Here is a 27,611-nt window from a genome sequence, read left to right as displayed (position 1 = left end):
CCCGGATTTGGCAAGATCCAAGAGGGCACTTTGATTGGCAGAAGTATTTTGCGCAATGTAAAGCTGCAGCCATATCTGGAAATCAATTTCAGCTCAGCCAAGGCCAGACGGATAATCATTACGAAACGCAAACGTTAATACTACTTCAAAATAGTGCTGATAAAATATGTTATTGATCATTTTCATAAAAAAATATTGAAGAGAAAATCATGATAATCACTGTGTCAGTTTGTAGCCCATTTGTCATTTGACTCAATATAGTTGTCAGATGACCTATATTATTCATTATTATTATTTTATATATTTTTTCCATTGAAGTTGCAGACTATTATGGCTGCAACAAACGGCCATTTTCCACCCAGCCGCCTAATACGACCGTGGCCCTGAACTTGGGGATTATGTAGTGGGGTATCCTCATGCCCTGCAGTTTGAAGCTGCTGATAACCCTAACCCTGATCACCTCAGCTCTAAACACTGCTCTCTGCTTGTTTCTCCTTCTGAGGAATAAGGGAATACAAAACGATAATATACGAGTAAAAATAATAATAATGAAGACCAAATATCATACGGAATGTTTGTGTGAAGTATGATTGATGATGATGTAGGCATGTTTTCGTCTGACTCTTCGTTTAACTCTTGATCAATTCAACAGAGGATGATGTAGTTTTGTTAATTTCTGGAAAATTTTCCAGAAATGCCCACATTGGAGAAGTCTTATTACATTTTGGGCATGAATCACAAATATGTATCAGAAACGTATAGGTAGGCCATCTTCTGTATTGTATCGTCATGTTAACAGTTGGGTGAGGAAAGATTACCTAGTCGGGCCGCCTCATAACTTAATTAGCTTGAAACACACAGGAGCATTTCAACAACAGCAGTTGATGAAGCGGTGGTAATTCAGTCAAATTATTGGGTAGGCTACCAGACTAATTTTACTTATTTGTTGAAATATACAATATTATCGATTCCTCAACAGCCTTCATCTTTGCAATCCAGTTTTTGGAACAATTACTATTTTAAAGCTGAAGATATATGTGATTTGTACATAATGTATCCTCCAGAAAACCCTTTACACATGTCAGTCACAAGGTAAATACGATTTGTGATGATTTATTTTACAACCCATTGGCAACTGAGCAGCACACATTTCCTGTAGCACAGAAAAATAAAAAGAGCAAGTACGGTAGATGTTCAAATATACATGAGGACCAGATACTTTAAATACAATGTTAGGGGAAAATATAGGCAGCTGAATAGCTATAGTATCCAAAGATTAACTGGTGTAGGTTTCGTCAGTCACCCTAGTACATCAAGTTTGGTAGAACCATGTGAATGATGTTGTATAAGATGAGTATCAGCCAAATCAGCTGCACAGGATTGCTTACATTTGTTATCATCACCAAATTACCAATGTTGTGGTTGACTTGAGATTTCGTGGACAAGTACTTCTCCTTTTACACAGAGGACACAAATAGACAACACAAAAAAACACACAACCCTCCAAAACAAGGGCACTGAATGTACACAAGTTGAAACGGCACTGAATCTCAAAGTGCAACCCCAAGACCGCGTGAATAAATGTTGACATTTTCTTTTTTAAATGTTAAAAACGCTGATAGACATGCTTCTTTTTTTAGAGAGTTAATAAATAAGAACGGGCTTTCAGAAAACGCTTGACCTGGCGAGGAGGTTAGGCTGTACGGGGGAGAAGGGGGTTTGGCCAAGAGGTGGTACAAAGAGCAGGGAGTGTTAAAGTAAAACCAGTGTCAAAAGTGAGGAGACAATATCATTTTACTGGCATTCACAGTATATGGACGAGACCATCTGTGTGTAATGTAAAACGGACAACCTGATGGAACGTCCAAAGACATAGATACACACACACCAACTGGGCAGATACCGTTTGGAGGGGGAAGAGAACGATTCAAATGTTCATTTTAGATTGGATATCCTGCAACGTTTTACTGAAGCAGGGGGATGATAGGCGAGGTCATCTTCGCAACGCTGCCCGGACAAGCCTGTCCAAAGTTAATGAACACACAGGACGGTAGTGATGGCCCAGTCACTGTGGAGGTCAAAGATGTTTGTGTGCGTGTGTGTGTGTGTGTGTGCTCTTACAGAGAACGGCCACTCTGGGCCTCCCCCTTCATTTCACATCGCTAAGATTTGAGTACCGGTTCTTGTTTCCCTTAAAAAGGTAAGGTGATGTTATAAAACAAATTTAACATAAAATGTGCTGCCATGCGTTTGACTTTGATTCGTGTCTACAACTATAAAGTAACAAAATTAACCAATGTCACGGGCAAGAGTGGAGGACTGAACTGGCCCGGGCTGCTGAGAGAGTTAGAATTAAAAACAAACTGTCGTATTGCGGTAATTCTGTTACGTCCGCATTTCCTTTTATGATTCTATACTATTTCTGTTAATAAATCATTACCATGCCCATGAATCAAACACTTCAGATCAGACACGTATTCCCACATTCATGAACCAGACAAACCCCAAGTCCCACCCCTGCAGGTGCTCTCAATACATTCAGACCACAGCCCAGTTGCTAGGAGACCAGAGCATCCAACATTTGCACTTGGAACCCCACCTGAAAGTACAGTATTTACCCAAAACGCAAGCCCTCGCTTCTCACAGTCACACATCCAAGTGCAGCCGACGGAACCGAGAACAAAACTCCCTAACACTCCTCAAACTCCACTTAACCGTCACAAAGCCCCGCCCACTCCGCCCCCCCCACCAATCCAACGCCTCCGTATTCATTGCTGTGCTTCTCCCGTCTCTCTACTGCATGGCCTTCATCCGGTTGAGGGCGGAGCCGGCCTGGAACCATTCGATCTGGGTCTCGTTGAAGGTGTGGTTGAGCTCCAGGCTGTCCGTGCTGCCGTCGCGGTGCTTCACAACGGCTGTCAGGGGCTGGAGGCGGGGGCGACACAAACCCAAACATCGTTCACTCGGCCACAACGTTTCCATCGTCATTTCCATGACTGAGCTCGGTACAGTGATGGTTCAGAGAACCATGTTTGGCTACCAGGTGGAATGAAAGTACGCAATTATGTGTGGTGTATGTAGTATTTAATGCTGCAGCCATGAGCTTTTCAAATGAATCAACATGCAAAATAACGTGTGACATTAGTTTTAGATCACTGATGCATCAACATGTTTTTTATTTTTTTTTAAAAACGACCTAAATGTCAAAAAATGAATTCAAGATGATAGCTTTGAGATACACAATCATGAGTATGGTGGTGGAGGTAGGGGGGAACTGTCGATTAAAGACTCACCGTTCCTGGTGTGAAGCCCTTCAGTCCCTTGATGGAGATCTTGCTGTCCGGGCGGATCTTGTCATAGTCGTCGGGGCTGCTGAAGGTCAGTGGGAGCATACCCTGCTTCTTCAGGTTGGTCTCTGTGGAGCAGCAGGAGATGGGGACGGGCAGTGTTAATTCACCGTACGTCATATCGCCTCTCAAAGAAGAGCTGATTGGTTAAAAAAAAATGTAATGCACCGGACCCGGAGTCCCTCCCTGTTGCACGAGGTGGTGTGCGTACCGTGAATTCTGGCGAAGCTCTTGACAATGATGGCAAGTCCTCCCAGGTGCCTTGGCTCAAGGGCAGCGTGCTCCCTGCTGGAACCCTCGCCGTAGTTGTCATCTCCAACCACCACCCACGACAGACCGTTGGCCTACACACACACACACACACGCACAGACAGTATTGGTCAAAACAGTCCCCATTTGTCTTAATGCTTGTAGTAAATGTGCACTGCTTTGCACATTGTTCTTCGTCGGTTCAGGTTTGACCCTCTCCCCCTGTGGTTATGAACTCATACCGACCAAATGAACCTTGCTATGGTATAGTTTGTCCATATTATGTTATCTACAACTACTATTTTAAACCAGCTCTTAGCTTAGAATTCCCTGGAACTATCAGTAGTGAATGCTGATCAATAGGGATTTGAATAATGTTCTCAATAAAATCTATACATAATATACTATACAAATAAATAATACTGGACAGCCCGTACCTCTCACTCCCAAACCCCTCCTTGTCTCACGACCCCCAGCCAGTCAAGCTACTCTAAACTGACTCAGGTTAGAGTGGACAGAGACTGTATTTAAATCCAGAAAGTCTCCCGCCTACCAACTGGAAAGGGCTTTATCTTACATATTGCAACGTTAAAGTTCATTACACCAAATGCAGTCCAATCTCAGTTTGGTCTCTATAAAATAAAAAACTTTCCCTCTTCTTGGTCTATCGTATGACCTGTAACTTGCACCTTTACTGGGTGTATCGTATGGGCTGCATCCCACGGTCCAATCAAAACCTCTCCTCAGACCTCTCCACCGCCACCCACCTTGTAGTGACGAGCCACGTCGGGCACGCCGCCCAGTTCGCCCGTCAGCTGGTTCTTGATGCTGTTGATGCCGTCGTTGTCGATGTTGACGGCGCCGATAAGCATGTTGTTGGAGATGTTATCCAGGTGACCGCGGAACTTGAGCCAGGGCCCGGCGGCGCTGATGTGGTCCGTGGTGCACTTGCCCTTCACCTGGAGGAGTCAAAGGGCAAACGTCATCATCTAACACACAAATAGACGGACAGTCTAGTGGGTAGTTGTTTGACTTCTGAGCAGGTTCTGGGGTCATTCCCATTGCGTGTAGTCTACCTATAGCCATATTTGAGCATTGATGGCTAACCCCTACCTGCTCCTTAACATGCAAGTCGCTTTGGCTTAAGGGCTGCTTAAGGTTCACGCAACGCAAGGGGGTTACGGACCCTGACGTCCTTCAGGACCCTCCTTGCATCAACCGCAAGGGCCTGACGTGCGCCTCCCAAAAATGGTAACTCGCAGCAGGAAGGGCTGTGATTGGTTGGCTTGCTAAAACCTGACGCAGAACCATAAAGGTTCACGACTGCGTCAAAGCGTCTGCGCGGCCATTGCGTGAACGTGGAACCATAATCAGCCCTTTAAAGCGTCTGGTACGCCACTTCATTAGGAAAAATTGCCGGTTGGTGATTGGCTGAGCAATCGTGTGCGTTCGACCGTAAGAAGAGCTTTTCCAGGCCCCGGGACTGACCTTGATGAGGACCTGCAGGTCCTCCAGATCTCCTCCGTTCCACCGGTCAAAGGGCTCCAGCAGCTGCAGCCTGTTGCTCTGGGGGTTGACGTCCACCTTGAGGCTGCTGCCGTCGGGAGGTGGCTGCTGGTACGTGTCCTGGCCGGGGTCGAAGTCGCGGGCCGGCAGCTCGTCGCCGCAGGGCGGCTCCAGCATGAACTTCTCGCCGCTTGCGGACGTCAGGTAGTCCGTCTCGGGGTCGAAGTCCAGCGTGCCGGCGATGGCCATGGCGACGACGATCTGCATGGGAGGGGGGAGATGAAGGAGAGGATCAGCAAGAGGGGGTTTGTAAGAACTTGATTCTAGTGTGTGTGTGTGTGTGTGTGTGTGTGTGTGTGTGTGTGTGTGTGTGTGTGTGTGTGTGTGTGTGTGTGTGTGTGTGTGTGTGTGTGTGTGTGTGTGTGTGTGTGTGTGTGTGTGTGTGTGTGTGTGTGTGTGTGTGTGTGTGCATGCATGCCTCGGGGGAGGTGACGAAGGCGTGCGTGGCAGGGTTGGCGTCGTTCCTGGCGGTGAAGTTCCTGTTGAAGGATGTCACGATGGTGTTCTTCTCCCCCTTCTTCACGTCACGCCTGCACCGAAGGACAAACGCACACAGGTCATGCAAGGACACAGCATGTATATTCTGACCTACTTTTTGCCGTCTATCTAGTTCAACTGGTATATGACCCATACTACCAAGGTAAGGAGTTGTACGCACTCATAGCACTGTCAGAAGTGTTGAATAGAAGTGTCTAAATGTGTCCCTTTAAGCCACGACAACACTGACTGAAGGTTGAACTCATGATTTGTCGTGTTGAGGTTGATCATGAGGTTGTCATTGATGGGTTCAAAAAGGGACAGTGTATTCATGTCTACCTGTCCCACTGTCCTATGCAGGGTCCACAGGCATTGGCCAGGACCACTCCGCCCACGTCCTCCAGAATCTTGGACTGCAGGAAGAGAAAAAAAAAATAATTCAACTTTTAATGGTTTGAGTCAGCGCCCTCATACGAACAGCATTGTTTAAATTGACTGATCTCTATCGAGTTGCTATCTTTCCATTCTTTCATTTTTAACATACATTTAAGACATAATAATGCAATGCATTTTAAAAGTTGTTTTTTCAAAGCCCATCCAAATTTCAATGTTAATCATTTTGTCTATAAAAGCCATCTCCCTGTACAGTCACTTACTTAACAATAATATTCAAAAGGCTATTCCATATTAATCAACAAGGGCACCCGTCTTTACAGGTTTTGGATAATATTGAACAGGTTTTGGGCAAAATTATACTTTCTCATGCGATAAATATCGGTGGGTAAAGCCTGCTGGTACTCACGTATCCGTCTCTCTCGATGGTGGCCCGGATCTGCTCCGAGCCCGGGGTGACGGTGAACTGGGCCTTGCACTTCAAGCCCTTGTCCAGGGCCTGCTTGGCCAGGGAGGCGGCCCTGCCCATGTCCTCATAGCTGGAGTTGGTGCAGCTGCCAATCAGCCCTACAAAAGACCCAACAAACCGCTAGGTGTAAAAACATTCTGAAGAAAGGTACAAATGAGTCCCTTCATAGGACTCCACATCACTATTATGGATAGAAAAGGGTCTGGTTTGGTCATCAATCATGAAGAGGCCCCTACCGACTTTAACCTCCAGGGGCCAGTCGTTCTTCTTGGCAACAGCGCCGATCTCAGACACTGGGTGGCACAGGTCGGGAGTGAAGGGCCCGTTAATGTGGGGCTTCAGCTGTACAACAGAACAGAACCAACATGCAGCCTTAATACTGGTTCTACGGAATGACAGCATGATAATAGATACTACTCAATACTTTTTCGTGCATACAGGTTTTTTTTAACCTTAGAGATCCAGACCATAATTAATAGACATTAGATAATATGGGTTCTTAAAACCCCCAAACACATGTTAAAGTAAGATATTCCCACAGTGCTGAGGGGAGATTCAAAGATGGTAACTGTATTGATGCTAAATGGTCATTTTAGTTTCAAAAGTTCATTATAGAAGGCTGCATGGGACTGACCTCATCCAGGTTGAGCTCAATGACCTGGTCGTATACACAGCCCTCGTCGGGGACCAGCAGGTGTGAGAACTCATCGGACAGTGCAGCGATGTCTGTGAAGGAGGACCATTACAAGTCAGTTTGAATATCGAGAAGCTGGTGATCAGAAATCACCATTTAGGCAATTCCTGATGCATACATCGGCAAATCCCCTGTTATATACAAGTCAACTACACCCCTACTATCAACATCATATTAGGTCGTCAAACTCTGCATTGAGTCCGGTAAATGTGCTTCACAATGTCATCTTAACCTTTTTTCAGAGTTGACCTTCATTGCATAAACTGATAATGTACACCAATCTCCTGATTTCGGCCCATGAAGCCAAACATAAGGACTAAACAGAAACACACACTTGTCTGTTTACGTGACGGGACCAGTTGGTAAAACCTGAATGAATGAAGAAAGTATGTGATTACCTCCGCGGCCTGTCTTCTCCAGGTAGGTCTTCATGCGGTGATTATAGGGGAACACCGAGGTGGTGGCGCCAATCTCAGCTCCCATGTTGCAAATGGTGGCCATTCCTTCAGTTCAATGAACATTAAGAACATCCTTCAGGGAAAAATCCAGTGGCTCCCAAAATTTTGAGAATATATTTAATTTGAATACAAAGTCTAACAGGGGGTGTGCCAAAATGATTATGTAGTTAAGCGTTCAATAAAACAACACCCCCCCCCAACCCCTTACAAGACTTTAAACGGTAACTGTAAGGACGTGAACTTCCACTTTGAGCATCAGCCCCATGTAGCAGAATAATTCCATAGAGGCCAATAGTGGGAAAGAGACAGAACTGCACCGAATAAATGCAATCTAAAAAAGGGCAGTTCTCAGAGATGCGGTTAAATGAAGGTGGGTTCCCCTCCCAGATACACAAAAAAAAAAATCAACCTAGTAATCCAAGCCAAATTGCTATAGCAACAGCGCATGAGTCATGCAGGTTAAACCTCTCATTGCTTTCTAATTTGCAGCCGACTACTCTCCAATTAATCGCCCAAAAACAGGAGCGAGTGTTTGTCTTTGGACAAACACCAAGCTGGACCGGCTGTGTCTGTTTGCCCATGCAAACAAACACAGCCGGTCCAGCGTGGCGTTTGGCAAGCCACATGTAAATCGTTATCAACCAAGTGTGCCGCCTGGTGGGTACTGACCAGTGCAGGAGATGGAGTCCACTCCGGGCCCGTGGTACTCCACGATGGCACCAGTACCACCCTTCACCGTCAGGATACCGGCCACCTTCAGGATGACGTCCTTGGGTGAGGTCCAGCCAGACAGGCTGCCAGTCAGCTTCACGCCAATCACCTGTCATCAGTCCAGGAAGGAACCGCTTAGATACCGTTTTTAGGAGCAGTTCAACAAGTTACATAAAAATAGATTTACATTGAAGGGCTTTTTATTTACTTTTTTCTCATGTACCATCTTTGCCATCATGATTGACTGTACACCTTAAATGCAGCATCTTCATGTAGACAACCACAATTGTTGTGATTATGTTTAAATGAAGAGGGACAACAGACCAATTAGTCAAGACAGCTAGGGTTAGAGAAGGTTTAGGGTAACAGAGGAGTGCTGCCACGTACATTAGGACACTTGAGCTCCCAGGGGATCCCAGCCATGACGTCGACGGCGTCGGCCCCTCCCACGCCGATGCAGATGGACCCCAGGCCCCCACCGTTGGGTGTGTGGGAGTCGGTCCCGATCAGCAATACACCCGGGTAGGCGTAGTTCTCCAGGATGATCTGGACAGAAGACAGACGGGGGTTATCACCATTTAAATCGCTGTGGTGAAGCTGATATATATATATATTTTTATAAGAGACCCAAGAGCTGACCTACCTGATGGATGATTCCAGAACCGGGTTTCCAGAAGCCGACTCCATACTTGGCACCGGCGCTGGCCAAAAAGTTGTAGACTTCCAAGTTAACATCCTGTGAATGTGCAAAAAAGAGATAGCTCAGTATAACATACAGCATGTAGGACGAGGCTTAAAGGGGTAGTTCGGAATTTTGGACATAGGGCCTGATTCCGAAGTGAGCATTGGTATTCTAGATCACTGGAGACAGTTTAACACATTTCATTCAGTCCTTCTAGTTGCAGAGTTCGCTCGTGCTAGGCTAGCGCAAGTCAACGGGCAATGCTAGCCTGCTATTAAAAACAGTCTTACCCACTCCACAGTACACCCGAGGTAAATCAATTATAACGCCAGACTATAGATTTAAATGTCTGTGTTGATAGAATAATGTTAGAAATAAAACTAACCATGCATCGCATGAATCATCGAGGGACTACTTTCTCAGCAGAAGCGGAATTCTACTATGCGCTGGTTATGTTTGTAACCGAATCACGACAGAAGAACGTAAACAGAGAAGCGTGGGACAGAAGCGCAATTGAACGACTAGGCAACATGATGGTTCAGTGTGCTTTTAGAAATTGTAGAAATAAACGGTACAGATGCGCACCACAAAGTTTCCACCAATTTCCAGTGCGAGATCCAGAAAGGACTCAACTGTGGCTTGTTGCTGCTGGCTTTGACATCAAAACACCGGCTCGTACATGTACGGTTCGTTGGATACAACAAATTCCTCATAATCGTCTTCAAAAGCAGATGCATCGCTAACTCCTCCAAACGTGGCCATATCTTGTTAATTTAATACGCTTGTAGAATTCCTTCGTTCACTGTACTCTGCGTTTGTAGCAATGACAGCGGCAGGTAACCTAGGTATCAGTCCGCCGCTGCCGTAGCCTACGTACAGGAATATAAACACTGCTGCTGAGACCCCGCAATTCCCTCAAAATGCAATGCAATGCAAGGTTGGTTTTATTTCTAACATTATTCTATAAACAGACATTTAGATGTATAGTCTGTCGTTATAATTGATTTACCTCGGGTGTACTGTGGAGTGGGTACGACTGTTTTTAATAGCAGGCTAGCATTGCCCGTTGACTTGCGCTAGCCTAGCACGAGCGAACTCTGCAACTAGAAGGACTGAATGAAATGTGTTGAAAACTGTCTCCAGTGATATAGAATACCAATGCTCACTTCGGAATCAGGTCCTATGTCCAAAATTCCGAACTACCCCTTTAAGGCTTCTTTCCTTGAATCAGGATGGAAGTGGCCGACCTGCCTGCAGGGCAGGATCGTGGGCTGAGCTCACCTTTGCCTTGGCGAGGTCCTCGGGCCCTCCAGTAGCGGCCTCGATCAGGTGGTCACAGTGGATGGTGGAGGGCACTGCCACGCGGGGCAGCCCGCTGCTGATGAACTGCAGCATGGCCATCTGGGCGGTGGCGTCCTGCATGGCCACACGGTCAGGCCGCAGCCTCAGGTACGTGCGCCCGCGGTCGATGTCCTGGTTGTGGGGGTCATCCAGGTGACCATACACAATCTTCTCGGACAGAGTAAGGGGTCGGTTGAGTCTGGAGATGTAAAAAAGATACAGCCATATTTAGGCCCATATGCCAAGTCTGAATTGTGAAGATGTTTTTTTCCACTTTGGGTGTCAAGTCAAACTAATCAAACTTGAATAGGTGCAATCAATGTAATGTACATCAAGAAATGATGTCTGCCAGAAGGCATGATAAAAAATATACTGCATATAAAAGCATATACTGCAGCCTGGTATTGACCTTTTGCGAACAATGTCAATGTTTGATTGGAGTTTCTCGTAGTTGACGTAGGAGGTGGTCTCGAAGCGGCTCATTGACACTTTGGCCTTGGCACTAAATGCAGCAGACACATGCATGCGGCGTGCCCCCTGGCCCAAGGCCAGCTGAAAAGGGCAAAACAAAGTAAAGAAAGACACGTCACTTTGTGGTCAGAGGGGGGTTTGAGAAGATCAAGTTGAGTAAATAAACATGGAGGAAGGTAGAGGGTAGAATGGTAAACACACTGTCCAAAGAATACTTTAAAAAATAAAATTGTTCAACGAAAATTGTAGAAATAAAGGAAAGAGGTTGGGGAGAAATGCTGTGGGAAATGGCATTTAACTGAACAGCTGAATCTCCAGTGGCCAGTCCCTCAAAATGGGAGGCAATTACAAAGAAGGAGCGGTTCCTCACAACTCCACAGCAGAGGTTTAAATAACGGTATTTTCCTTATCCGTTAGAAAATACATTAAATACCTTACATAACGTCCTAATGTTAGATTATAGTCCCCTGCTGCTTTTCACTTGATTGTCAAAATAGCTTGTGCGATTAAAGACAGATCTCATGACAAACGATTTTTCCTAAATATCAATAAAAATAAAATGACTAAGATTAAGAAACACTTGTTATGACCCTGGGAGATGTATTCTTGGACAAATGACTCGGGCTGTCAGTGACAGCCCTGCTAGATGTACGCACTAACCTTGTGTTAACCTTGCTATCAAATATCATATTTCTATATGTACCATTTGTAGTAAATATTACGTTGCCATTTGTGGACATAGTCCATCACAGTGACAGGTTTAGGAATTAGAAATCTGGTCGTTATATGTGAAGTAACGTAAATGATAAAGTTGACCCCCGCAGTGTACTTCTGGCTGAGCGAGGGGCACGATGACCTGGCCGGGCGACAAGCAACAGTTCAAACTGCCCGGTTATCGAATAAAACTATCCTACCAACGACTACCATGTCTAAAACCATATTAAAGGTTAATTCGACTCTCATGCATCTTTAAATATAGACTGTTATGGATTTTTTAAGGCTTACCTGGAGCCGGGCGACAGTCAGACAGTACGTTGCCATTTTGTTCACTGACAAAGATGTGTCGAACAATAGTGACGTCAGGTTTTGTTTGGAGTACGGGGCGCATGTCATTGAAGGACAGTAAATACTTATTATTTGTATTTAGTAATAATCGTTTAGTAACGTAATAATAACTTTTGAATAAGGATTATATTTTAAACTTACGATTAGATGTAGGGTATTTATACATAATATCACGATAATTATAGTAGTAAAGATAGATATATCTTTCAATCGTTTTAGTAAGCTACAAGGACCAGACTGAACTAGAGAAGAGTAAAAAAGTTCAGGTCAGAGCTATTTAGAGAAACTCATAATAGGGAATACTCTCTAAATGGCTCTGGTTCTGATAAGGTAAATGTTAAAATCTGTAAGTTAACAAAATAGTAGTCAGCCATGCAAAATTTAATGACGTTTCTGGATTTTATTTATGGGTTACTGTGTTTTGTAAATAGACGGGGTCTTTTTTTTTTAACTTTAATTATATAGGTACATAGGTATAGCTTTGTTATGATACCGTTTATAAATGATATGATTAAATCAAAATAATTTAACTTTAAACTTAAAATATCAAACCAACATAAAATAGACGCATGGGTGATTTGCAAAATAGCAAAAAATACAACACATACTGCATATAAAAACATACCTAAACAAATAATAGTGGTTTGAGCAGCAGAGGGCGGTGTTTTCAACTCAGGCAGAAGACGTGGCTGTTCTACACGAAGAAGAAAACACAGGTCAAAGTTAAACAATCGAAGGCGCTCCGGTTGCGTTTGGCAATAATGGCAAAGCATCATCCAGATTTGATCTTTTGTCGGAAACAAGCCGGTGTTGGTATGTTTGATGTAGTACGATATATATTTTCTATTTTTATCGAGCAGGATTAACATGGACTGCAATCTGGTTTTCTGTAGCTCGGAAGTCTCCAAGCAGGCTAGCATGCTAACGTTACAGCATGGATTTCATTGATATCCTTATTAACCAGCAAAACTTGTTCATTAAATATACCAATGAAATATTTGCCTTTGCTTGATTCGGCATGTTTTTATTAGCCCATATGCTGATGTTATGCTAATCAAATTCAATGCATTAAATGTTAAACTACTATAGTCATTACAGTATGGGAACTACTAGCTCCCTTGCATAGAAAACCTGTTTATTGATGGCTACGTTGTGTCCTTTTCAGCCATTGGAAGACTGTGTGAAAAATGTGAGTATCTTTTGAATTTTCAGTGACAATTTGATGGTGGACAGAAAAAGATTCACCAAATTGATTTGAATTAATTTGATCTAGCAAAAAACGTACTGTATTATTTTGCATGTCATTACTATGGTTAAATCATACCATATTGTATTTGTTAAAAATGGATTGCACCATATAATCCAGGTACTCTATATGTTCATCTAATCATATTGTTCAGTCTTTCACTGTTCACACTGTTTCAGTCTATTCTCAGACTTGATCAATACATTAATAGATTTGTTTAATTTCCTCCTACTCATGCAGGTGATGGTAAATGTGTCATATGTGATTCCTACGTGAGGCCGTGCACACTGGTGCGTATCTGTGACGAGTGCAACTACGGTTCCTACCAGGGCCGATGCGTGATCTGCGGAGGGCCCGGCGTGTCCGATGCCTACTACTGTAAAGAATGCACCATCCAGGAGAAAGACGTATGCTTTCACAATATTTCATATATCAAATATTCATGCAAGACTGAAGACTAGAGATGTTCCGATACAATTTTTCCTTCCCGATTCCTGAATTTGAGTATCGGCCGATACTATATACCGTACCGATACAGCATCTAGCATTGTAACTACTAATAGCACTTGTATTGAATTACATTTATAATTATAATAATACGTTTGTATTCTTCTAGTTAAGCATGAGCATCCATTTTTTTTCCGACTTGATAGCTCGAACGCATGTATACCGGAGATGATAAGTTTCCCATTCCAACTTTCAACCTCCGACTATTAACGACCTCAGCATAACACTGCACGCGTTTGTGATGTTCTTGGCCTGTGTAGTAAATTAGTCATGTGATGGTATCGGAATGCTGCATAGACTGGCGTGCTCGCCGATACCCGACTGCCATTTAGGCATCGGTATCGGAACAACTCTACTGAAAACATTTTATCAATTATACCTGTTTGAGTCATTTGAATTCACTGGAATTAAGGTCAAAATAGACTAGTAATAGCGTACAAATTGGTTTATTACCTAAATGTTATTTTAGAAGAAAAGGAACCCCTGTCACATGCATGAACACTTCTTTCTTGTTCTTGTCTACAGAGGGACGGCTGTCCCAAGATTGTGAACCTGGGCAGCTCAAAAACAGATCTGTTTTATGAGAGAAAGAAGTATGGTTTCAAGAAGAGGTGAAGATCCGTTGGCGTTTTGTTTTTTGTTTTTTTTGGTAAACTAGTTATTTTTAATAAACTTTTTTTGGCTTATCAATAAAGCTCCCTTTTTACATGGTTTCTGTGTTCTTTTACCTCTGGCATCCTGTATTTACAAATATAAGCGCAATATAAACCCCCTTAATGATTTAAGGGTTGAACAGTCAAACGGCTACCACCTGGTTGGAACACAGCGTTTTTTTCGCCCTTATCCCAACTGTCCATTTGTGGTTTAATACAAGTTTACACCACTAGATGGTGATCTTTCACATTCTCATGAGGATGTGGACGTTACCCATATGCAAGATAATTGTCTCCCTGGTGTGAAAAGATTGGTTGAGGATGTCCCTCATTGCATGGTCTTATAAATGCCATCCTTTGTTGGAGATGATAGGATTGAAAGGGCAGGTCTAAATGTAGGAACTGAGCAAACATGTAATGGATCCTTTGCATGTGCATTTGATTGTAATAGGTAATTTAACAATCTTTTTTGTTTTTAAATGGTGGAACATTGCAGTTACTTATCACACAACTTGTCCAAACTTAAAGAAAATGAAGATTTGTATTGCCACTGGTTAAACTACATATACAAAGGTATTTTTGTCTGGGTTGAGGCAAAGCCGTAAGTGTATTCAGCTTGACAGTGTTTTTTTCCGGCCAGGTAGTCGCGTAGCATAACAAAATTCATGGAGGCCGAGTTCTATCGCCCAAAACAAAATAGGCTTTATTTTAGTTCCAATCAAATACATGAGTATTGTAAACCAAGTACTGCATTGACAGTGAAAATACACATTTTTCCTGAAAGGATCCTGATACAAGTCTAACCAGAAATACGAAATCAATGCAAATGTGTGTTATTAAGCAGTTATCAAACAAAATGTACTTTTAATCTAACTTTGTAGGCTGGACTGGCAATACATTTTAACTAATGCCAAAGGCAAGGCTAATATCCCATTTATGCAGTCTTTCAACATTTAAAAAGTATCCCTGAAACACAACCCTTAAACTATATATCTAGTTATTTACAAGGCATGCAAACATACTACATATAACATTAGACAAGATAACCAATACAGGATAGAGTTGACAGTTTCAAGCATGACAAACCCTAGTGTTGGACCAGACTAACTAGAACTCACTGTCAAGGCTTATATGGGTGTATTCCTATCCGTTAAGTTTCCTGAATAAAGACAAGTTATTCGAGTTGTGAGGTTATATCTCTTTGGACCTAACTTGCCTCTTAATATATTAATATAAGTCAAGAGCGGGTAAAAAAAACACTTTAAAACTGAGGTTGTCATTACAAATTATTTGAGTCTCCATGTGGTGTGATATGGCAGGTAAGAAGATGCACAATTTAGGACAATTGATAAAGATGTAGACCCAGTGACTTCATCAGCATCAGCAGTAATTATTAACCACACTTTTTAATAAATCGAATTTCCATCTTTCCATCTCTAATGTTGTCTAGAGTGAATGTTTTTTTCCGTTAAGGCAAACTACCAACCAATGTTCCTTTAATTCTACTATTTCCATTTAACATTACTATATTTCCTTTTTTAAAGTTGAATTGGGTAGTGTTAACATTTCAACCATTCTTCCCTCTTACCTCCCTCCATGGTTATTGAGTCAACTTGATCATCTTTAACTACAATGGGACAGGTCAAGAAAAAATTGAATGTCCAATGTAAAGGAATGACCCCCATTTAATCATTTGAATTGAACAGCAAACAATACATTAATTAATCAGTCCTAGGCCAAGGGCTCTGCCACAGGTCCACTTAAAACCTGTGAGAAATATTAGATAGAAAGGGGCGGTCAAAAAGCTGTTACTTATAGTTTCCCTTTTCTTTATTTAATAAACCTCATCAGATCTAGGCTATCTTCTTCATTTACCATTACAAATGTAGATGAACATTTCACTCTTTGCCACACAATTTGAGAAACAACTTAATCACAGCATTACTCATTATTGTAGTGAAGCCACCATGGAAGACATTCATAGTTTTCAACCAGTGACAAAATATTGACCTTTGAGCTGGCTGCGGTTTCTTTTATAAAACAAAATAAACGATACTATTTAATATGGTGGGAGACTAGTCTGAGCACGTGTGAACACGTGTGCAACATTGGCGGCCCTGTGCCCCGTGTACATGACAGGGTCTTGAGGAGGGCGGACGGGGTCTCTTACAGGGCTCCGTATTTGGCCTGGAAGCGCGTCACCGTGGTCTTGTATCGCCCGCACTCCTTCCGCAGCTCGACGACCTCCGACCTCAGCACCGAGTTCTCGCGCTCCAGGAATGCAGCGCGCACCGTGATCTGGTTCTCTTTCAGGCGCCGCGCGTCGCGGGATCGCTTGGCTGCCACGTTGTTCTTGCTCCTCCGATGCCAGTACTTCTCATCCTGGGGGGGGGGGGGGGGGGGGGGATTAACAGTTCAAATGAAAACAGGGGAAATAATTACAGAGTAATTAATTAATAATTACAGTCTTTCCTCTGGGTCGTAACAATATTGAAAGGCTCATAAGCAGAGCATTTATTTGTAGGATGGTGTCGTGTCTAGTGTTTTTGATCCCATAGCAACTACACTGTGTACCGGGTTTGATCCCCCATATCTGTAGCCCGACCTAAAGGCGTCCTGAGTCAATAAGCCCTACTACTAGCTGCGTCTTAAGGACTTGGATCGGGATTCACTGGAGGCCACATACAGTTCTTAGAAAATGAGTAAATGGTAGTATATTTATTAAATTGTGACCACATCAGAGTTAAAATTAAAGGATGCTTGCGATGTTAGAATATTAACGTCTCATTTGGACTTGAATTTGTTTTTACATACAAATAATCATCTCTTCCTCTTGAGGGGAATGTTTGTGTGTGTGTTGCCAAGTGGGTTCACTCCTACAGGAGAGTGTTCCCGTGTCCAAAACACAAGCGCACCTTCCTCTCCTCAGGAACCAACACCTTCTTGGCCTTCTTGATCATGGGCTGGGGCTTGAGGTCTTCGTCTGTGAACTTGTGTTTGCGGGGGTTAAACAGCTCGCCACCGGGCACACTCGACAGCACCAGGTCGGTGTGGTCCGGCTCGAAGGCGATGTCCACCTCGATGTCCGCGGGGTCCGCGGGCTCGGGGGTAAGCCTGCCCTCGTCCGTGCTCACCTCTGGAGAAACACAGGATCAGCCCAATGCAGCTTCAGCCCATGGCGTTTAGCATGTGCTCCGAGTCCAAGCCCTGAGCTTAGGCTGAGAACCAGTTGTGTGTAAATGGAGTAAGTATTGGAGCGACAACAAAAGTATTAAGTTTTGCATGAACCGTTCTCAGTAAACACAGGGGAGGTGTTCTGGGAAGCCTTCTCCACACCTTCCAGCGCTGAATCAATAACATGTTGACTTCTAAGTGGTTGGATAACCGCAGCGCTCTCTGTAGGCAACAATCACCAGAATCAGAACGCTTCATCCTTGCAAAGGGTGAAGCGTTCTGATTCTGGTATTGTTGCCGACAGAGATTGAGAGATTATTGCCGACAGATTGTAGCCTCTATTCCTTAGCTGCCAGGGTCAGCTAAGGAATAGAGGCTCCACTCCCAATATATCGCTATCGGTACGGTAAAGATATTCATAGAAACAAGTGCAAGCATTAACAATTGCTAGGTTAACCCATTCCTGTTTACAACAGAGATAGCTAGGATAAGACGCTACACAAAGTTCTGTACTACATTTAAGTGTCAGGATGTACAACATACAATAAGTGCGGACATTAAAAGAAAGACCACCAAGTGTCTAAGCTTAAGACATAAACAAAAGAGACTTGTTGCCAAGTGAAAAAACGACAATAAGAATCAAGCTTCAAAGCATTTCAGATAACCTCACTCCGCCTACATAGACAAAAGCACATTGTTCTCATAGACCAGACTTGATGTCTCGTCTTGTTTTCTCCTGTACCTTGTGGGCGAAACCACCCTGCTCTTTATAAAGGGAATGCGTTTCCAACTAGTCCACTTATATTTTCCCCTGGCTCCCCTGTATGCCTCTACAACTCAGGGTAGGTCTCTCCCGGGATCTACTGTTCCAGAAGTGGCCCTACTCACCTATGCAGATCTCAGACTCAACGGCTAGCTCGCTGGTGCCGACGACCTCCTCAGACTGGTCAAGTGCCGTGATGGGCAGCAGGGTCGCTGGCGACGAAGGACACTTTGGGGTCACCGCTGCCTGGCCTTTGAGAGCCTTCTTCGGGGAGCATTCGCCTGAGCTGCCCATGTCGGAGTCGTCAAGGGCTGCGGCAGCGTTGGCGATCCCGTTCTCCAAGAGGAACTCCTCAAGGTCCATGTACTCCAGGTGGAAGTTTTCGCCATCGTATGGGATGGTCTTGTCCCAGATGGCCGGGGTCAGGGCGGCAGAAGGCCCAATGTCGATTCCACCCATTTCAAGGTTGTCATCCAGACGAAGCTTATCCTTGTCAGAATCTAGATGAGGAGACAGACAAAAACTATAGGCAGTAAGAAACAAGATAAAGCAGAGATAGTCATCAACCAGGGATTACCTCGGCGAAATAACAAAATATATCCTAGTAGTAGTAGTCTCTCACACGTGTCAACACGATTGCATCTTGAGTAAATTTGGTTAAAGAACGAGGCATACTCGACATGAAAACACAACGTCACGTGACGTTGTCTTACGGGGGACAAAATGTACAAGGGTGACGATACCTTTTTTGTGATATGGGGAAACGGAATGCGGAATGCAAACTCGATACAATGCACACATTTTATTGATAATAATATGACACTAATTAGACTATCAATACAATAACTATTACTTTAATGACAAGCAGCATACCATGTATCGTGAGGCTCTAACTCTAGGCATTCATGCTTAATGTCATCGATTGGACGAATTTACTAGTTACATAGAGAAATACATTAAAGACACACAGTAGGCTACTTGATGCTACTGAATGGTGTCGTGGGCTCTCAGCAACTTCGTCCACCTTCACGACATTCCTGACGAGAACTTACCGTCGTCTCCCTCTAGTAGATTCGGCGGGGGTACGTCCATTATCTTCTTAAAAACCAACGGCAACGAACCCAGTCCACCACTATTGGTAGTTTCCATTGTTATAGTTATCGGCTCCCCTGACATTTTCTTTCTTCTTTTGTACTATTTTACGAAAATAGGATACTCGGCGACCTCCCCCCCCCCCCCAACACGGTAGTGACCGAGATCGATGTGTGTGACACGACTTGGCGCAGTATAAATCCAGATATAGTAGTACTACGACAGTGGTGGTCAATGTATAACTTCGTCGGACACCGCTATTCTACTATAAAACAAACAAACAGACAACGGGTATTTTTCCCATCGGGGTTAACCGCACCTCTTATCGAAAAAAACACAGCAACCGTCTGCGTCGATAGGCTTTGCTGCACAAAGGGGGCGGGCTTTGAGCAAACCGAGAGCGGATTGGTCGGCCGAGTTATATACCACTCGTTTTACTATATATTCATGAGGAACGGGTTAATGAGTAGTAGTCCTATGTTTCATTAATTTACTTTCATCTTAGAGATGCGCGGTTATAGGTTACTGTCGCTGACAATAGAGGACAGTGTTCTTCATCCAATTTGATTTCTTAAAAAAACCAAACATAAGCCAACTAATTTGCAAAAAAATCACGTGGAAACGCATGTGCAGACGTGCTCCGTCTCGTCTCCTACTCGTCCCTCCTAAGCAATGGGTTTCGCATACATTATGCAGAGCAAGAATGGCACAGGGTGTCAAGAAGTTATATGAATCACACGTAAATGACAGGCAGCTGTTGGTTGTCTATTCTTGGCCGTTTCGTCTTCTTCATAGGCTAAATGGCTATGTGTATGGTTAAATTAAGCTGAGATAGCCCCATATACGTGCTCGAACTCCCCAAAAAGAAAAAAGTGATGAGTAAAATCAGGGTTACGTTGTTTTCTTTAACTTTTTAGCCATTTAAAAACTAGGGTTAGGGTTATAGTTGTGTGCTGACGGACAACCTACGTTCAACAAAGAAATATATTAACACTATTATATTTGGTGGCTCTAGCCGGTGTCTATAGGACACAGACAAATGCTCATATCAATTATGATAATTGTCTCAAGATTTAATGTTCTACCGCACTAACTTGAAAAAAAAAATGGTCTCGAAACATGATTATGGCTTCAAATGTCATACCTCAAATGCCAGACCAGAACTAGCCAACTCTGTCCCACTCAGAGCAGTCATACGATTTGTGTTGAAACCAGTTCATTAAACTGATTCATCAGTTTCTACCAGAATGATTAAAGTTGATCAGGTGTTAAGTTATTCTGAAAAGGTGGAAGGCAAATACGCATTCTGCTTGGTAAATATGCATATTATATTTAACATAATACATGCTGTAAACTGATACTCTCTTTTGTCTTGCCTTGGATGGTTTGAATCTTGACTGATTAAACTTTTATGTAGGCCTATAAAATGATATATCTGAGGGTAAGGGTTCGAGAGTTAATGTTGTTATCATTGGTTTTGTATTTGTTTTATTGTCCTTATCTTCTTCAAGGAAACTAAACGAGACCAAGGGTGCACCAGCTAAATCCCCATGGAACCGACATCCCTGTTCCCATGTAGACTGTATGTACAGTAAACAAAGGCTGTGTGCTTGTATGTATGAACAACACACCAGTCACAGCACAGTTTTGTTGACTAGCCACAATGACTTCTATGGGGTGCTTTCAAAAACAACCCATCACTATAACTACCAACTTGATCTACCAACTGGAAGGAAGAGATAGGAAACGTCCTACGCTATAGCTTAGACACACCCATCTAATCTTCCACTAATCACTGGTAGGATAAGATTATAAATCCTGAATGAATCCCTGGCCATTAAAATGATTGTGTCAATGCAATCCCATTGCAAGTACCCACATATTTTTCTAATGCTGTTTTGTAATTTCAATTATTCTAAAGTGACAATTATTAAACTCGTGCATTCTTTGGAATGGTTATTGTAAGCCCCTTATGGTTTTCTGTTGTGGCATTGGTTTAAGGCTCATTCACACCAAATCAGCAGTGGACGCTACAATGCAACCGTTGCATGGAGGGCGTCTTCGGAATGATCAATGGCTTAAAGTGATTGGCCACCGCAGGCTGACATCGGGTTGCGTTTCTCCAAAATGTGCTATTTACATTTCGCCACAGGCCGGCTGGGTCTTTTTTCGCAACCCTATGCGGCCAAATACCGCCGTAGTTTTAATGCACTACCCCTATAGAATGGTTGTGCCGACAAAACCTGATTAGGTGTGAATCCGATGGGGGAGAAATCTCCCCCCGCAGCGCAGGAGGAGCGGCCATGACATATTGCTCCATGGACCAGAGGCAGTGGTTATACTCTCTACTGCAAACACCGCCAACGGTTGTGACAAGAGGGAATGGGGGAATGTAGACTTCCTTAAAACTATTTTTTTTTAAAGTAGGCCTACAGGTTGATAAACAAAAGTGGCATATTTCCAACCAAGGGCCCACCAGCTCATCAAAATCATATCTGAATGTATTCCTACTGTTACGTATTTTAAGAATCTAAGCTACCCACACATAGACCAAAATGAAGCAGGACCAAACATATAAACCGTAAATACTATACATAGCCACAAGGGGAGCAATACCTTATTGGAGGCTGCTCCAGCCACAGATAGCAGCACTTTTATATATACGAAGAAGCCGAAGCCATTACGGCACCCCGGCCACGCCCACTAGGCCACGCCCACTTGACGGTCTCTTACCTGCGCACCCAGTGTGAAGAGACCAGAGATTAATAACGACACGCGCGTAGGGTCACGGGCCTCTGCCCGTGGCCCATAGATCAGAGATTTGCAGCGACACCCGCGAGGGGACATGGGCCTTTGCCCATGTCCCGTAGTAGCCAGAGTTATTATCTCTCACACGTGTTCCACTCTTTAGCTACAATTCCCTCCGTATAGCTTCAGTTACCATGCCGAAACATGCCGACGACTTTATAATAAATGAAGTGAGTTTAAAGCAACCCGGGATTGGACAAGTTTCTTCGAGAAAATGCAACACTACTCAAAATATTTGGTCGGTAGAAGTGACGTCTAGGTCAAATTTGAACAAAAAACACGACTATAGCGAGAAAGTTACATAATACAGGCCTACTGTTTGAAATAACGCTCTCGCTCTCTATAAAAAAATGGCTCGCCAGAGATTAAATGACGCTATAGCTGACCATGCATGGCAATATATTAACATATACAATTAAGCCGCGTAAGTAGTACAACTATCAGACACTATCCTCGTATCACACCATGTAGGCCTACATAAACCCATAGGCTACATGTTAGCAGGAGACTGTAACCTCCCTGACAGTCAAAACGGATATCTGTTCAGATTACTGTGGGATCACGTTTTGTATTCATTTGTGGCAGGAGCGCCGCCCCACTGCCAACATCTGCGTGTTTTACAAATGTGTGTTTCCCTCTACCCCTGTAGACAGCGACTTCGACGTATGGGGAAGATGTCAATCTTGTTCTCCTTATCAATGGAAAATCGGCCCTTTCGGTTCATTAGGCATGCACAGAACAAGCACAAATACCAACAGCACACTCTTGCTGAAAGCTGTCATCTTTTTAAATTCGATGTCTTAAACATTTATGACTCACAACACAGAAGACAATAAGGCGAGAGTGGCTGTAAAACACATTAAATACATTTTTTTTTTAAGTTTGACAAAGAAACGAAACAACCGACCTACCGGTAAAAATCTAAATTAGGCATAGGAGTCATTTGAACAAATAAATAAGCAAGATTGAACGGATTAACTGCATTGATTGATTTGAGTGGACGCAGCTAGGGTCGCTATGTTAGATCACATAACACAAACTCCGGTTCACATTCAACAGTCTGGCCTATGCATTTACCATAATCATTCAATGAGGTAACAAACAGGCCAACTAAAGATAAGAAAACAGTAATGATGTCGGCCTAATAAACAGAAGAAAACAGTACAATAAGCGCAAGTCTCATAATCAACGTTGGAATCTCGGAACACTATGCAGCGTGACAGCGAATGCACATTTTGCTCAGAAAACATCTTACCATTATCAGGAAAAGCAGGAATAGTAAACGGGAAATCAAAAAGAGTTTTGAAACTCATTTGTTGATCCTTAAGTCAATTATAGGCCGATAAAATCCTGGTGGACGAGTAATAGTCCAATTATGTGAATCTATAAATTATTTTAGTAAGAAAACTACTAACACTGACAGTTAATCAAGACATTCAACGTATTTTTGCATAACGAACATTAATCCTATGCCGGACTCGTGAGTATTCCGAAGTTACTTAACGTAGCACGCCTCTTAAGAAGGTGATGCAGTTTTAACCAATCCCGGTCGTGTATGGCCTCAACACACATTAGCAACCACGGAACGTGTTATGATTGGCACACTGCTTTACACAACCTCAGTCAGAGCCAATACCTTCACAGCTATCCAAGAGAAGAACGCCTACATAAACGTCATCCTAGCTGCCAGTGTCTCTCTGTCACCTCCAACTGTTGCGCTTTTGTCGCTTTAAACGTGAAAAAATATTACTAATAAGCTAGTACTCCCCTAATTTTACGTCTTGGATTGATAATGTACCATCTTACATTAGCATTCAGTCAGAAAGCCAAGAATATGATACACATTTAGCGCTTGGAAGAATATTGTTATTGTGAACGTATGATACAACTTTCAATTAATGTGTGGCAAAACCTAAAACACTTTATCGCTTCTGAATGTCAACATTTGACTTCCAAAACAATTCCTTTAGAACATATTTATCATATACAACTAAAGTACTAATAAATGTTTCCAAAAGGAATGCCAAATTCTTTGCAGGTCTATGCAAGACAAGTCAAGAGGTCCAGATGAGATAATCTGTTAGAATGAAAAAAAAAAATGACAGGAGAGGTGTTTTTCTAAAACACTCCGTTTATTAAATGCTTTCAAGAGATTTGGTCCACTTGTTTGACCGTGATTCACTTCCAACCATGGAGGATAGAGGATGAAACAAAGACAAACTAATACAACAAAAAGAAAAAAAGAAAACAAACGTAAAAGTACAGTACAAAAAAAGGCTTGGTTTTTTTTCCACTTCTTAAACCCCTGCTTCTCTCATATCGGAGTTGCTGGAAGCTAATTCGACCATAAAATAACCACTGATAAACAAAACAAAACTGGGTGGCCGGCGTCAGGTTTGTGTGTAGGTGGGGATGGATTTAAGCATGTGGGGTGTCAGTGGGTGTAGGAGGGATGACTTCGGAAAAACAAGAGAATCACAAGTAAACAAAGACAAAGTGTTGGTGGATGCATGAGATCAGCCCATGCCATGATAGAACAGAACATAAGGACGATGCGGCCGTTTGTCAAGTGAAATTAGGGTGTGGGTCATGATTCAGCTTCATCTCGTGAAAACAATTATATTAAAACATCCAAATTAAATAACTTCTCAATTAGGCAGGATTGAAATCAAATGTGTTATTCATGATTTCTGAGTAAAATCTGTAATTTTCCGAACATACAGCATAAAACAAAGATTGGCCATCTATCCCATTATAACTTAAATCCAAAAGACAGTTAGGTGCTACCCCTTGCAGGACTGTAATGCAGGCGGCCCTAAACAGAACGAATCCCCCACCTCCTCTCTGTTCATATCTCTCCCTTCTCTTGGGTACAATTAACACGCAAGACCACAGGCCTTAGGGCCATTCTCTATGCCTGGCAGTGGTTACCAATCAGCCAAAAAACTGGGCTCCCCCCCAGAGCAAGGGTGGAAAAACATTGCCAACCAAATGCAGACAACACGTGGTCCACGGTCGTGGGGAAGACCACGTTTGAGTGAGGAACCCCCATTAAGCTGTTCCATTTCCCCCCCCTCTCCCCCAGCGATGCTGGTAGTGCAATCGATGCTTAGGCAGACATTTGAAGTTGAAAAAGTGTTGAGTGCATTTCGTTGGCAAACTCCTTCTCCCCAGTATCACAGCCAATATTATGAAGTGACATCACTGACCCACAGGCCCACAGCTCGACAAAATAAACAAAAAACAGTTCCCCAACATCTTTTATCTAAATTACCTCATAAGGGTGTCCTTCTAGAATAATCATAGTTATAGGTATCATATATATCTATATATAAAGGAGAGTACGATTATACAATAGGTGTATGTATCATCTTATAGGTATAATATATAGAATATGGCGCTATAACAGCAGTATACAGACCTCTAAGTATAAGTTTTAAGACATGAGCTGCAGTGAGCCATCACCACTGCAGCCAAAGGACACGGAGCTTATACTGCAAATTCCTTGTTTTGTTCCTTTTGCAAAAAAAGTATATTTCTAGGGCAGGGCTTAATTGATACACCACTTAGATGTCCATGGGAACCGGCCTTGATATTTCAAATGAATTACTACGGATGGTTTGGACTTCTGGGCCGGGCTTCCTGTAACTGTCAGTATATGTCCTCTAGTGCCCAGGTGCCCTTTTATAGTAATAAGCTGAAGTTAAAACTAGCTTTCACTTTGTTTTTCTGCTCCTCCAGGCCGTGCCGTTGCATACATTAGGTGCCTATATACCATTAATCATTAATATCCATACATGAATACATATCAAGAGTTATACATAGCAATTAACATACGTATATCAATAGCATATAGGAGAAATAGAAATAGTCATTAGATAGCAATCATTATCATCATATTCATCATAATACTAGGAGTAGGAGTAGTAGTAGTAGTAGTAGTAGAAGTAGAAGTAATAGAATTCCTTCAGAGAAGCTAATACCTGGGTCATTCCAGAGCATCACTACATCACCTACACCAAGACTGGGCTTGATCTCATGTAAGTTTGGCCTCAGCTGGTGGCAAGTAAAACTATAAAAAAATATAAATACTCAAATCAAACTGCCCTGTTGAAACCCAATCTGTTTGAACAATCTACACTGTCAGCTGGTATGTTGTTCATCAACACAAATCCAAAAGCCGGCCCAATCCGGTCCACCGAAACCAACTGGTACACATGGTCTGGAATGACCCTCACATAAGCGAAAAGAAAAAGGAGAAAAAGTTACAAAAAGAAAAAACTTCACTATCATTATCTAGTTCAGCGATACATGTCATATACGCAATAGCAGAGCTCTTCTATGTAATCAATACAAGGTTCTCAGGTTATATATTTAATTAAGCTTAACTGCTAAGTTATCAATTATTATTAGTAGTATAACAATATCAGTAAATATGTATCATATAATGTGTAATATAGTATATTTGAGTATAGACATATCTTATGACATCTTGGACCACATTGGAGGTAAGATGGCAATAGTTCATCCATTATCTCGGTGTGCATGTGGTATGCATGTGGTGTGCATGTGTGTTTACTTGTGTGAGTGTGCTGTTTTTATTAGGCACATTATATGGTGCTAATATGTTTCATGTACCAAGCTACGAATTTAGACTTTTATTTTGAAAGTCTGCCCTGGGGATTTCTAGTAGGGATGATCAGTAACAAAGCTGACCGAAAGGCTAAAGAAGCACATTTTGTTTGTGTGAAATACCGGCCCGAGCTGAACAGATTACATCGGCACCAATCTCCTAGTTCTGCCATATAATCGTAGGTACAATTCAGCCTACAAAAATATATAGTCTTTAAGTCGTCCTAATCTCTCTAACAGATTTTAACATTCGTTTTTGTAGACATTTTCTCTCTCTATTCGCTTGGTTGCCCGACAAATCCTTCTCCTGAAAATAAATTCCACTCTCCTAAATATAAATGAACCCTGACCGCCGTTTGCGGTCAGGGTGGGGTCGTTATTTCTTCGTGGACATGTGCGGACGTAGCGTGCCAAAACACCTTGTGTTGATCCTAGGGTGCTAGCAGGATATGTGCTGAACATAGTATGCTAGCAGGACATGTTCTGCACATAGGCTGCTAGCATAGGGTGCTAGCAGGACATGTACTTATGCTTACAGTGCATGTAAAGGGGTGTAAGCTAGCAGAACACAACCCGGACTAGGTCCGTATTATAGTACTAGCTCCGTCATCCACATCGCTCAGGATGAATAAAGTGTCATCTTGTCTGATATATCTGTCAGGGTAGGGTGGGTTTCTGACTTTCCTTTTAAAAACAAATAATTGAAATAAAGGCTGATTACTTTCTGTCGCCATTGCCTCTTATAAGCACTAAAGAACTCATCGTTACCCCTGCAAAGATGGCCGGAAATTGAGTAACGTCTCGGGTCGAAGC

General features: G+C 42.8%; 3 protein-coding genes across 5 annotated transcripts; 1 reads left to right on the top strand and 2 right to left on the bottom strand.

Annotated features, from left to right (window-relative positions):
• Positions 1-1,073: 1,073 nt before the first annotated feature.
• aco2 (aconitase 2, mitochondrial) lies at positions 1,074-11,958 on the bottom strand. The gene is made up of 17 exons (XM_056577201.1): positions 11,864-11,958; positions 10,797-10,939; positions 10,328-10,586; positions 9,008-9,100; positions 8,752-8,910; positions 8,323-8,473; positions 7,594-7,698; positions 7,136-7,227; positions 6,738-6,843; positions 6,442-6,599; positions 5,979-6,052; positions 5,581-5,692; positions 5,085-5,363; positions 4,364-4,555; positions 3,559-3,691; positions 3,294-3,415; positions 1,074-2,925 (listed from the first exon to the last, which is right to left on the bottom strand). The coding sequence occupies exons 1-17, from the start codon at positions 11,897-11,899 to the stop codon at positions 2,794-2,796; spliced, it is 2,346 nt and encodes a 781-aa protein (XP_056433176.1). The 5' UTR covers positions 11,900-11,958; the 3' UTR covers positions 1,074-2,793.
• A 630-nt stretch (positions 11,959-12,588) lies between these two features.
• Positions 12,589-14,420, top strand: phf5a (PHD finger protein 5A). Its single transcript, XM_056576722.1, has 4 exons — positions 12,589-12,736; positions 13,089-13,112; positions 13,410-13,576; positions 14,202-14,420. The coding sequence occupies exons 1-4, from the start codon at positions 12,685-12,687 to the stop codon at positions 14,289-14,291; spliced, it is 333 nt and encodes a 110-aa protein (XP_056432697.1). The 5' UTR covers positions 12,589-12,684; the 3' UTR covers positions 14,292-14,420.
• Positions 14,421-14,893: 473 nt separating this feature from the next.
• tefa (TEF transcription factor, PAR bZIP family member a) lies at positions 14,894-23,708 on the bottom strand. 3 transcript variants are annotated; one of them, XM_056576720.1, is made up of 5 exons: positions 23,422-23,701; positions 18,392-18,766; positions 17,245-17,465; positions 16,500-16,711; positions 14,894-16,096 (listed from the first exon to the last, which is right to left on the bottom strand). In XM_056576720.1, the coding sequence occupies exons 1-5, from the start codon at positions 23,477-23,479 to the stop codon at positions 16,090-16,092; spliced, it is 873 nt and encodes a 290-aa protein (XP_056432695.1). In that variant the 5' UTR covers positions 23,480-23,701; the 3' UTR covers positions 14,894-16,089. The 3 variants fall into 3 exon arrangements, with proteins under 3 accessions (XP_056432695.1, XP_056432693.1, XP_056432696.1); XM_056576718.1 differs by lacking the exon at positions 23,422-23,701 and adding an exon at positions 19,319-19,834 and having other exon boundaries at positions 14,899-16,096; XM_056576721.1 differs by having other exon boundaries at positions 14,903-16,711; positions 23,422-23,708.
• Between the last annotated feature and the right edge of the window lie 3,903 nt (positions 23,709-27,611).

The sequence above is a fragment of the Gadus chalcogrammus genome, chromosome 18 (genome assembly GCF_026213295.1).
Source record: "Gadus chalcogrammus isolate NIFS_2021 chromosome 18, NIFS_Gcha_1.0, whole genome shotgun sequence".
Lineage (NCBI taxonomy): Eukaryota > Metazoa > Chordata > Actinopteri > Gadiformes > Gadidae > Gadus > Gadus chalcogrammus.
The sequence above is the reverse complement of the archived record's forward strand: the minus strand, read 5'-3'. Positions and strand labels throughout refer to the sequence as shown.

What these genes read in the sequence shown, in the direction of transcription:
- tefa (XM_056576718.1), bottom strand. Translation starts at nt 19,442, where the DNA reads ATGTCAGGGGAGCCGATAACTATAACAATGGAAACTACCAATAGTGGT. An exon ending in TCTACTAGAGGGAGACGACG is followed by an intron (nt 18,767 to 19,318) that starts GTAAGTTCTCGT and finishes CTCCTCATCTAG; the next exon opens with ATTCTGACAAGGATAAGCTT. An exon ending in TGGTTCCTGAGGAGAGGAAG is followed by an intron (nt 16,712 to 17,244) that starts GTGCGCTTGTGT and finishes CCCCCCCCCCAG; the next exon opens with GATGAGAAGTACTGGCATCG.
- aco2 (XM_056577201.1), bottom strand. Translation starts at nt 11,899, where the DNA reads ATGGCAACGTACTGTCTGACTGTCGCCCGGCTCCAG. An exon ending in CCTTCGTCACCTCCCCCGAG is followed by an intron (nt 5,364 to 5,580) that starts GCATGCATGCAC and finishes CCTCCCATGCAG; the next exon opens with ATCGTCGTCGCCATGGCCAT. An exon ending in GAGCTTCGCCAGAATTCACG is followed by an intron (nt 3,416 to 3,558) that starts GTACGCACACCA and finishes GCTGCTCCACAG; the next exon opens with AGACCAACCTGAAGAAGCAG.
- phf5a (XM_056576722.1), top strand. Translation starts at nt 12,685, where the DNA reads ATGGCAAAGCATCATCCAGATTTGATCTTTTGTCGGAAACAAGCCGGT. An exon ending in TCGGAAACAAGCCGGTGTTG is followed by an intron (nt 12,737 to 13,088) that starts GTATGTTTGATG and finishes TGTCCTTTTCAG; the next exon opens with CCATTGGAAGACTGTGTGAA. An exon ending in TGGAAGACTGTGTGAAAAAT is followed by an intron (nt 13,113 to 13,409) that starts GTGAGTATCTTT and finishes CTACTCATGCAG; the next exon opens with GTGATGGTAAATGTGTCATA.